This window comes from Schistosoma mansoni (genome assembly GCF_000237925.1).
Source record: "Schistosoma mansoni, WGS project CABG00000000 data, supercontig 0080, strain Puerto Rico, whole genome shotgun sequence".
Lineage (NCBI taxonomy): Eukaryota > Metazoa > Platyhelminthes > Trematoda > Strigeidida > Schistosomatidae > Schistosoma > Schistosoma mansoni.
The window spans coordinates 1,454,225-1,466,233 of record NW_017386030.1 but is presented as its reverse complement, the minus strand read 5'-3'; the positions used below and the strand labels follow the sequence as shown (position 1 = coordinate 1,466,233).

Below are 12,009 nucleotides of genomic sequence, written 5' to 3'. Positions count from 1 at the left end.
AACTCACTGCTCTCTAATTGGCGGTATTATCACGTTATGAATTAACAGGGCATCCAGGAGGTCACAAGTTATAACACTCTTTGTGTTCTCCCAGATTCTAATCTTCTGAATTCTTCAAGTCCTTTTTTTCTCTCCAAATTTATTTCACTGAATTATACTCCTTCAATAACATCTTCAAACCCTAATCTTTCACATTATTGCTTATACTCTTATTACTTCTACCACTATGGGATATGAATCGACAACTGCATCTCTGTGTTAACGTGGCATAGCAATTCGAACTGATGTACATACGTACGTACGAAGTTCCACGTTGTGACTGACTGACTGATAAGTAACTAGTGTTTTTATCGTATAGTATCCAATTTTTTTTCATTGACTAATCGTAAACTATTTGTTGATTGGTGCATATGCATTTTATTTCTCCAGTTGTATATGAACTAATTATTATTATACCTATCTATGTTAAGAGTTGATTGCTATTGTAGCTGGATTTATCAACTTGAATGTTAGTATTTTAACGTACAATAATTATTATCTCATATCTAATATCACAAACTAATCTTAGTTAGACAACCACTGAATACCAGGAAGCCATTGGACAGTTGTCTTATATAGAATAATATAGAACTTCTAAGCACTGTGTCCACAACCCTATCACCAAGGATTGATCTCGTACAAAGAAGACTAATCTCTATATCACTAAGTCACCATCCAATAATTTTCGTGTTTAACTTCAATCAATTCGTAATAGCACGCAACCATTATACTTGTTAACTAACACACATTCAACATGATTGTTTACCTAACATCAATCGGTGATTTGAACTTCAAAATTGAAAACTTTTTCCATAAACCACTATAGTGATTATTATCAGAAGGGGTTTTTGTGGAGATTTCAGTATTTTCATAGTTGAAATCATGAGTCAATTGAAGCTAGATCACCATGAAAAACCTGGAAGCACTGGACAGCCATTTCGTCCTATTGTGGGACACCTCAACAGTGCGCATCCAGGATCCCGCCTCTCGAGATTCGAACCCAAGACCTATCAGTCTCGCGCCAGAGCACTCAACCGATGGATGCGCACTGCTGAAGAGTCCCATAATAGGACGAAACGGACGTCCAGTGCTTCCACGTTTTACATGGTGGTCTAGCTTCAAATGACTCATGATTTCAACTATGAAAATAGTGATTATCATTTACTACAAAGCCAGGTAACCTAGGTTAGCATTCCATAAAAAGAGTATCGATTTCTTCAAGACTTTAAGCACATACCACATTGATGCATGTGGTACCTACCATAATGTTTGGGTAAAAAACGAATTCTCATATCAACTACTTACCAAACATTTTATTACATGATCTAAATGATTTTCATTTATATTATTTAAATGTAACCAACATTCTGTTAAATAATCAAGATCATCACCAATAATACAACAGATACATGCAGCTAATCCAAACTCAAATGAAGTATTATTATTACTATTATCATTATTTGTATGATCAAGTAGACGTTTAGCAAACATTGCTAAAAATCGATAAAAGAAAAAACAAGAATTTAAAGAGAAATGATAATAACAGTGAACAGATATATGATAGAAGAGGTTTTGTGGAGCCTGACCGTTGCTGCTACCTTGACGTGGTGGTCGGGTTCGCCTATCGTAATGAACCAATCGAGCTATACTTACTGGAACAATCGTTTCTCAAGGTTCCACCATGCCAGGCAGGTCGGTTGAAGATCAGTAAGACTAAAAGCAGCAAACTCAAGGTCCGAAGGCGAAATCGTACTGCTGATTGTACAGAAGTGTGACGGCAGTAAGGTGTTTCCTTCAGATAACCAGCATGACAGCGATACTGCCTTCCCACAAGGAGGGGTGGGGTTAGAAAAGGTCGACCCTAAAAATGCACACCTCGCCTTATCCCACGGATATCCGTCTCCGGCGGTAAGGTCCCAACAAGTATGGAGCTAACACAACAAAAAAGGTCGTGTGTGACCGACCTCAAGCAGTTGTCTCTTGGGCACTGCAGTCACGCTCTCAGGTCATTAAGACCACTTCTAATCCAATTTCCTTTTCAGGTACCCCTAGAAGAACCCTTCCACGGTGTGGGCAGCCGGGAAGTGATAACTGCCCTCATACCTCTAACAGCACTCAAGACCACTGTTTTGTGGAGATTTAGTATTTTCATAGTTGAAAGCATGAGTCAATTGAAGTTAGATCACCAAGGAAAACCTGAAAGCACTGAACGGCCGTCTCGTCCTATTATGCGGCTCCTCAGCAGTGCGCACCCACGACTTCGCCTCGCGAGATCCAAACTCAGGACCTACCTATTACCAGTCTGTCTGAGAGAACAACTAATCACCATTTCCTTACCCAACACAACAATCTGTGAACTTGAAACTACTTAGCTTAATACTACGGGCTTCGGTATTGTAGAAAAGATACACTTTAAACAAGCAAGTGAGCAACTTTGAAGTTAGAGCTTATGTACTGGGTATAGATGAGCTATCAGTTGATGAAGTTATGGATCCGTTTAGATTGAAGTGGTTATAACGATGTCTAGTGATATAGCAGTAGACCAGAAGAAATCTAGAGATAGATAGACCAAAACATGACAGTAGGATTGAGCAATGTTAGTATCAGCCGACATTTTGATATGGGGTCCTTTAGATAACTTCAATCACTGATTGGAGACTTCTGATAATCTGGCCTAAAATCGTTCACAGTGGTGTAGATGTGTTCACTTATTATTTTCATTCGATTCTGAATTACAGTATTCTTACATTTATACCTTTCCACTATATTTTCAAACCATCTCAATGTCGTTGTTATTAGATTATTTCAATATATTTAGCTACTCATCTTATCTTTTATCTATTTATTTGAACACATGAACATTGGTACAAGGAGGCACCAAAATATATATGCGCCACACTTTGTCATTCGATGTATGTGAGGGCTAGGATACTGTCCGAGTGCCCGAGCCGAAGCAGGTAGTTCACTTATGGGGCCAATTCTCCTCGAGCCTTTGAACTAGACGTCTAATCCATAAGGCAGTGGAGCAACGTAAGGAGATCTAGTCCCATCGTAGTCAATGACTAAAAATTGGTTCATACGCCATTTGTTCCCTCAGAATACTGGAGCCCATGTGTACCATTGGTTTGGAATCAGGGTTTTCCATCTCTCCTAGATAAATCCTCCATATCCACGGACCCAGTTAAAACACCGAACATTCGCTTTTCGTCCTCTCAATTTCGTAAACAACAGTAATGCCTCGAGAAGACAATGGATAGGACTTCTCTGGCAGTGGTTTTATGAACATGGCCATGTATGAGCACTTCGAGAGGGAGAGCTGCCCCTCCCCACCCTTGGCTGTAGTAGGGCATTCGAGAGCACTCATCTTACCAGTTCTATCTTATCCCACTGATAAGACATAGAAACTTGGACTAATATCCATATCCCAAAGGCTTTACTTTGAACATAACTGACTGATGCCTTGTTGATTAATGACTATCAAACTATATGAAACAAAAATTCCCATCTTCAATCAATTACCTACAATCGATAGCAAAACAAACCATAACTATTCCCGTAAACAACAATATCAGTGACAAAAAACAGATCATATGTACACATATACACACACACACACCAAATAGACTCACAGCATAACTTTCTTAACAAATCAATATCTTGATCCCATAAATGATTCAGAAATGCTGTTAATATAGTTTTCCAATCTGATAATGGCCAATTTTCAACAATATTGATCCAATTTTCTCGTATTAGTGCACAATTGAATAACATGATGACAGAATTCAAAATTGGCTCCTTATGAATTAAATGATCTTTCAATGAGATTTCATTTAGAGTATGATATAATTTCAATTTTACATCTTCATATAAATCGATTTGTTCTGAACGATGTAAATCAGCTAACATAACAGCGAAAACACTCAATGTAGAAAGATTTGGCAGGGATAATGATGAAAATTTGCTGGAAAAAAATTACACAAAACAAAAACATTGTTTTTTATGAGAAGGGGGGTTTGTGGAGACTTAAGTCATTTTTTTATATAGTTGAGATCATGACGGTTCAGTGATCTATCGGTTAGTCAGTCAGTCAGTCACAACGTAGAACTTCGTACGTACGTACATCATTTCGAGTTACCATACCACATTAGCATAGAGATGCAGTTGTCGATTCAAATCCCATAGTGGTAGAACTAGTAAGAGTATAAGCTGTAATCGGAAAGATTAGGATTTGAAGATGTCATTCAAGGAATATAATCCAGTGAAATAAATTTGAAAAGAGAAAAAAGACAAAGACACGAAGAATTCAGAAGATCAGAATCTGGGAGAACACAAAGAGTGGATGCACCTTTGCCATTTCAAACGATCTTGAGCCATGTCATTCAGGGTCTCTAATCATCAATTGCTATCATCTCGAGGATCCCAACCAGGTAGTCTACACCTACCAACATGGCTTAGTCCAATTTTCAGTGACTTCATGGATTTATGTCACGTTTTGGTCTGGCCGCCCCTAGCTTTCTTCCAACCTGCTCCTACACCATAAAACATTGCACGTCGGGGCAGTCGGTGGTTAAGCATACGTAACACGTGTTCCAGCCATCTCAACTGATGAAGTTTCACTACTTCATCAATCGGTTAAGTGTTCGCGTGCGAGACTGATAGCCCCTGGGGTTCGAGTCTCGAGAGGCGGGATCGTGGATGCGCACTGTTGAGGAGTCCCACAATAGGACGAAATGGCCGTCAAGCAGTGCTTCCAGGTTTTCCATGGTGGTCTAGCCTCAATTGACTCATGATCTCAACTACATAAAAAAGGTTTGTTTGTTGAAAGAATCATGTATCAGTAAACGATATCTTTAACTTAGATGAATCATAGTGACTTTCATGACTATCACAAGTTATTTGTAATATTTAAACTTATTCTAGTTAGGATACCATAGAAAACTGGGAATCAATGGACAGATTGTTCGTCTTATAATAGAGCTGAACCGGAGTGTTTACCCACGGCTCCTAAAAGGATAGAAATCGAGGGTCTTTAGGTTTCACAGTGCACCCTTGAGTATTAGTAACACTGGGTTTAAGACTAACAAATATACTTTAAGCTCCAATACATATCGATATCACATCGTTTGGTATTTAAAGACAATTGTCCGACTCTCGAATACACAACCTATGGATTTAACCAATTTCCACAAAACTCCTACAATTAATTCACATACTCAGATTCATTAATTTACACACTACAGACACCTGACGAGTGCCGAGTAGCACGAAACCCGGGTCCAGGGTTTCCTGTTGGCCACCTCCAACCATCATCTTATCTCAACATAGTGCACGCAGTGTCGAGCCACATTGCAACTTGATCGATAGCATTCGATCAGCACTAAGAAGGACTTGACACACATGACATTGATCACCACCCAGTGATCAATCAATTGTGATTACATCTCAGTCCTACAGGAGGTCGGTCGCGGTCCGAATAGCTCAGTGGTAACGTCTTTGACTGTGAAGCTGAGTGACACGGGATCGAATCCGTCAGGGAGCACCAGTTCCCTCAAAATTACAGGTACACCTTGCTGACGAGTGCCAAGTAGCAGGAAACCCGGGTCTAGGGTTTCCTGTTGACCACCTCTAACCACCATCTTATTACTAATCTTTTTCTTATAATTCAACAAATACGTAATTAAATCTAATAATCATCCATTGTAAAGAGGTATATATGTGTATAGTCTGGATTGAAAGTCATTAGAATGAAATTGGAGTCTCTATTAATATAGGGAGAGGTAAAAAATATTACGAAAGAAACTTCGATACAGACAAACAACATATAAGCAAGTGCTTACTTTTACCTTCAGATTGTATTTCCCACTTGGAATGACCTTAATTGTCATTGGTTCGTTGTCTCTTTTAATATGTTATTTTGTGACGTTTTCCCAAGGACATCTTTATACTTTATATATACGCTTGAGTTGTGTGTTTGTTCATTCGTGCTTCTGGCTGTGTACGGAATATACTTTTTCCTCTGTTGAATCTGGTCTTTTCCTTCTAGTTAGCAGGGCTGGGGGAGCGTTGGAATAGTTTAGATTGTACTGTTGTTGTGCTACAGACCTTCGTTCCGTTCTCCGATTTAGGTGATATAGTACTCTCTTTAAACATAACAATTATCTCTGGTATGTAGGTAGTGGTGAAATTTAGAACTTGCATCTCAGCCTATTTGAAACTTTTCAGATGGATATAGCTGTACTTCCGTATTGATATTCAAGCTGTGACTTGAATATAGTAACCTTCTCTTTAAACTCATAAAGTATCATTCAATCAACTACTGGGTTCAGATAGCTGTTAACTTACTTAGTAAGCATGAAGATTTTCGTAAAGCTTTGTAGTTTTCCGTTGTCGATATTCAAGACTATAAATGGTTAGTGTTATGGTGTATTGTGTTCGAAAACTAATACACATACTTGTGTTTTCGTTTAGTTAATAATCTTTCTCATTTGCAGTCTTTTAATTAGAATAGCCAGTTGAACTCTTGCATAGAGAGACTGTCTATCAATATCAAATCTTGGACTCCGCACGTCAAAACAGATTCCAGGACAATAGTTTCAGGCGATCAGTTCAGAATGCATATATAACAACAGATACTAGTTGTCGCCTATATATTATATAGACAAGTGCTTATGCAACTGAAAAAGCTTCGGTCAAAAAACTTCTTTCATCACTCTTGGTCTTCTTCCTCAGTAACGAATTGGGGGCTTTCAAATAGGAAGTTTGTGTATCGGTATCCGTTATTGGACACAGAGAGCTACAAAACCTAAAAACGAGTCTGACCAGCCACTTTAGTAAGAAATAAATTTTACTAACTAAGTCTGAATCCAGAATATACGTACACTTATTCAAAAATATATATCACTTTCCCTTAGAAAACAAAACTCATTTTGAACCAAAAGCCGTTCACAGTAAATGAAGTCAAATCTTGACTGACAGCCTGTACTTGTATGTATATAGACAATGAAATATATAAACTTACGGATGTAAACACAATTGAATAATTGTTTTCATATCATTGGTAACTAGAGCATATTTCAATGCATCCAATAGTTGAGAAGATGTAGATTCATTGAAATCTAAATGAAGAACATAAACCGACAAATTTTATCTCATTAGCCCATTTATCAGTAATTGAAGTTATTAGTTTAAATAAATACAAGCCAAAGTATTATGCAATGATAGCCTCTGCCAGGGAAGTCCTACTCACTGCCTTCTCGTGGCATTACTGTTGTTTACGAAATTGAGAGGACGAAGAGCGTATGTCCGGCGCTTTAACCGGGTTGGTGGACACGGAGGGTCCACCTAGGGGAGTTGGAAAACCCTGATTCCAAACCAATGGTGCACATGGGCTCCAGTATCCTGAAGGAACGAATGGCGTACGAACCAATTGTTGGTCACCGGCTACCATGGGAATGCATCGCCTCACGATGCTCCACTGTCTTGTGGATCAGACCATTAGGTCAAAGGCTCGGGGTGTGGCCCCCTAAGAAAACCACCTGCTTCAGTCTGGGCACCTGGGCAGTATCACAGCCCTCACACAAATCAAATGAGATTTGTGAGGCGCATATTTATCTGGTGCTTTTTGTACCAACATTTATGTATTTAAATAAAATAAAATAAATAATGCAATGATAGACGAAAGAGTAGAGCACATGTTCTTATTTTTCGGTTAATTTTAGAGAACTTACGACGGCTGTGAAACATGGCCATTAAGAGTAGAAGATACTCGTAAGTTACTAGTATTTGACCACAGATGCTTTAGAAATATTGCTCGCATCTGCTGGGTCACCGGGTAAGTAACAGTGAGGTTAGACACGGTATTACGGATTGATGGTAAATCAGTTGATGAGGTCATGAATCTTCATCGAGTGAGATGGTTGGGCCACGTGTTACGTATGTCTGAACACCGATTACCACGACGCGCTATGCTGACTAGTATTGGGGGTGGTTGGAAGAGAGTTAGGGGAGGCCAAACCAAAACGTGTTATCAGTCCACAAAGTCACTAACTTCTGATCTGAACCATGTTGCTGAACGCAGACTACTTGGTTGGAGTCCGTCTGACTATGATAATTAATGGTTGGAGACTGTGAGTGATATGACTCAAAATCAATCATCACAATGACGCAAGTGTCTACACTCTTTGTCTTCCCTTAAACTGTGAGAATAAAATTACTTCATACCTTCCTTCCTATGGACTAATTCTTTCTAACTGTATCATATTCTTATATGTTAATCTTTGTTTTTTATATTATTGCCATTGAAGTAACTGATTCTATGAAGTTGATGCTCATTTTGTTGTGTTATTGAGGTTTGGCAACTTGCACCAATGCATATATATATGCCCGGTCCTACATTGTAAATGACTGACTGACTGATGATAGTAGATTAGGGTAAACAGTGATTTAAAACTACACATAAAACATGATCCAATTACAATAATTGATCCATTTAATGAATTAACTGATTTATCCTTTTTAACCTTAATTTACTTAGACTACGTGACTTTTATGCATAAAACGAAATTAAACAACAATCACGTCAAAAGTATAATTGATTTTGTTGACGAAAAAAATATATATATTTACATAGTTGAAATTATGAGTCAATTGAAGCTAGACCATCATGGAAACACTGGACAGCCGTTTCGTCCTATTGTGGGACTCCTCAGCAATTGACTCATAATAATTTCAACTATATAAAATTACTAAAATCTCTACAAACTCCCCCCCCCCTCCAAAAATATATTTACCTTGAAAATCTTGTTTACTGTAGCCCAACAAAATGGATAATGATGATTTAACTGAAGTTGATTTATCTAAACGAGTCTAAATGAAAATTTTAAAAATATAATGATACAGAGATAAGAGGAAACGAATATGATACAATATGATGGTGTAATGAAGAAGACGAAAAGATTATCTGAACTATGTAATGATATATCAGTGCAATACATTTCAAGCAATCTGATCACACATAATATACTTGTTAAGAATATTTATATATACAAATCAAAGATCAACTAGACTGGAAATTGGGAGTAAGGAGGCACCAGTATATTTATTTAAACACACAAATATTGGTACAAAGAGGCACAAGATACATATGCACCACACAAATCTCATTTGATTTGTGTGAGGGCTGTGATACTGCCCGGGTGCCCAAACTAAAGCAGGTGGTTTTCTTAGAGGGCCACATTCGGAGCCTTTGACCTAAAGATCTGATCCACAAGGCAGTGGAGCATCGTGAGGAAATGAAGTACCATGGTAGCCAGTGACCAACGATTTATTCATACGCCATTTGTTCACTCAGGATACTGAAGTCCATGTACACCATTGGTTTGGAATCAGGGTTTTCCAACTCCCCTAGGTGGACGCGCCGTGTCCACCAACCAGGTTAAAGCGCCAGATATTCGCTTTTCGTTCTCTCAATTTCGTAAACAACACCCCCGCTACGAGAAGGCAGTGAGTAAGACTTCCCTGGCAGAGGCTATATACCTGTGGCCATGTGAGAGCATTTGGAGAGGGAGAGTGGACTCTCCCCACTCTCGGCCGTACCAGGGCATTTGGGGGCAAGCTAGACCTGATAGATATTGGGTAAATAATTAAAGAATTATAGAAACGGTATACAATATATGAGTATACATATTTATACTATAGTATTAATTAAACATTTGGTTGTTTCCTATTGTATTTCACTTAAGAATTTTTTGATGCACATTTTACTGTCCTGTAATTACCATTAATCAGGTAGGCAGGCATCTATTATTTAATTTTGTATTATATATGATCTAATTATGTAACAAATTATGATTACATACTTTTGATGTATTATGGTTACGTAATTAGCTGTTGAGAATGGAAGATATTGTGTGAACCAATAAGTGTGAGTATCTTTAGTTATTGATTTGTGTTATTCATGGAAGTTGTAGGTTATTGGTTAAATACAACTGTAAAGAGATCTCCATCATTGATGGACTGTAGATCTTGGGAATTCAATTGAGTAAATATGTACAAAAGTTTAAATTTAAAACAATATCAATTATATTCACTTATATAGTTGAGATCATGAGTCAATTGAAGCTAGACCACCATGGAAAACCTAGAAGCACTGGACGGCCGTTTCGTCCTACTGTGGGACTCCTCAGCAGTGCACATCCACCATCCCACCTCACGAGATCCGAACCCGGGACCTACCAGTCTCGCGCCAGAGCACTTAACCGATAGACCACTGAGCCGGCATACAACGGTGTTAATGTCTAACCTCAACCAATCCACGAAATTGTACGACCAACTTTCATTGTAGTGAGGTAGATACCTGTCTCTACCTGACATAGATTAGCTCCACTGGTCAACGACTTCTCACTAGAACTCCAGGAATTACCTCATGGAGCCAGTCACTAGTGTTGTTTACTTGTATCTTATCAATTACTTATAAGATAATTTTGAATTAAGAAACAAACCAATAAAGATGAAAGCTTACTTGGATTACATCCCATAAATCCAAATGATCTTCACTATGTGTTAACGATGGTTTAAATAAAGTTTTAGCATTTTCACAAACTGTACTTAAATAATCATTGGAACAATTAAGTACATTGATCAAACATTCGATTATATCTGGTATAGAATTCTTCCACTGATCAGCTGATCCATCAGTATTATTATTATTAACAGTAGAATGTGGTTGTACTGTTGTCGATGATATTGGTTCCAATTGAAATACATCAATCCATTTAATAAAAACATAATATGATTGAAATTCTGTAGAATTCAAATGATTTTGATCTGATACTGTTCCTATTGTTGAATTTTGTTCAATATTGGTAATATCTGATGATCGATTATTTGGATCAGTTTGTTTTGAACTACTCATTGAACTAATTGTACGAGTACGTTTTGATTGAGGATTTGTTAAAGATGAAAAAGTGACAAGTCTTCCACCGAACTAAGTAACAAAACATGATAAAGATATAGTAAACATTTTATGATGAGAAACAAAACTTTTATATCTAGAGCCTTGATTTTTAATATGCCGCGAACTACTAGACTACTTGAACGATAGAACCCGCAACGTCGCAAAAAGAGAAGACAAAGACTAGTAAGTAGGAAGTTTATCCCCCAAATCAGTGTCAAAATATAGTACAGAAATCTCATGTATGTATAGTTTTTTGGCTGAATGTAAATCATCATTTTGGTCAACCAATAGGCACATAGGGGTCATTCTAATCCATCCAATGGGGAAGCTAAACGTCAACATTCTAGAACATTCCCCTAGCAGTGATTGGATGGAACGTCTGTGGCTCTTCTTGGGCTTCTTTAGGCTTCCTAGAGTCTACCGACGAGCCGTCCTTACAAAAACATAGGTTAGTAAATGAAACCATATCATACGGTAAAAAAAAAATGACTCTCACTTCTGATCAAAAAATTCACTGTTCTCCAATAGGCGGTCTTAAAACGTCCATACATTAACTGGGCACCCAATCGATATAACAACTGACGTAGGGGTAAAAAAATCGAACCAAAGCCAGCCTGCGATTGGTCGAAAATCGGGTAATTATTCCGTGTAATCAGCATCCAAAATCGTCGTTGCTCTCCTTGAACGACATTGGTCATTAGTCATACGGTAAAAATTGGCACTAACTTCCGATCAATTACAGTTGCTATTCCAGCGACAAGAGCAGCGTTTTAAAAAGAGTAAGTTCAAATTCGTTGACAAATTACACGCAAAGCTTTACCATTCTTGAGTTATCCTTCGTTTATTGATTACTGTTCACTCTATTCACAGTCACATTTGGCTGAATCTTGTACAAATGTCATTTTCTATTTTATTGGTACGATGTGGTCTATTTGGTCGGTATATAAACCCAGTATGTTTGTAAATAATGATTCATATTGTAGAGGCTGTTAGTGGTGTTCTGTACTTAACTAGCT

The 12,009-nt window shown here is 37.8% G+C and overlaps 1 protein-coding gene across 1 annotated transcript in view; it reads right to left on the bottom strand.

Moving 5' to 3' along the window:
• Smp_212490 (sec31-related protein) overlaps positions 1-12,009 on the bottom strand; it is a gene marked incomplete at both ends in the record, with an annotated part of 48,255 nt that overhangs the window by 12,369 nt on the left and 23,877 nt on the right. The window contains 5 exons of the mRNA XM_018790523.1: positions 1,345-1,532; positions 3,669-4,000; positions 7,058-7,154; positions 8,829-8,904; positions 10,559-11,023. Of these exons, the coding sequence (XP_018646251.1) occupies positions 1,345-1,532; positions 3,669-4,000; positions 7,058-7,154; positions 8,829-8,904; positions 10,559-11,023 (1,158 nt within the window). The remainder of the gene's footprint in view (positions 1-1,344; positions 1,533-3,668; positions 4,001-7,057; positions 7,155-8,828; positions 8,905-10,558; positions 11,024-12,009) is intronic.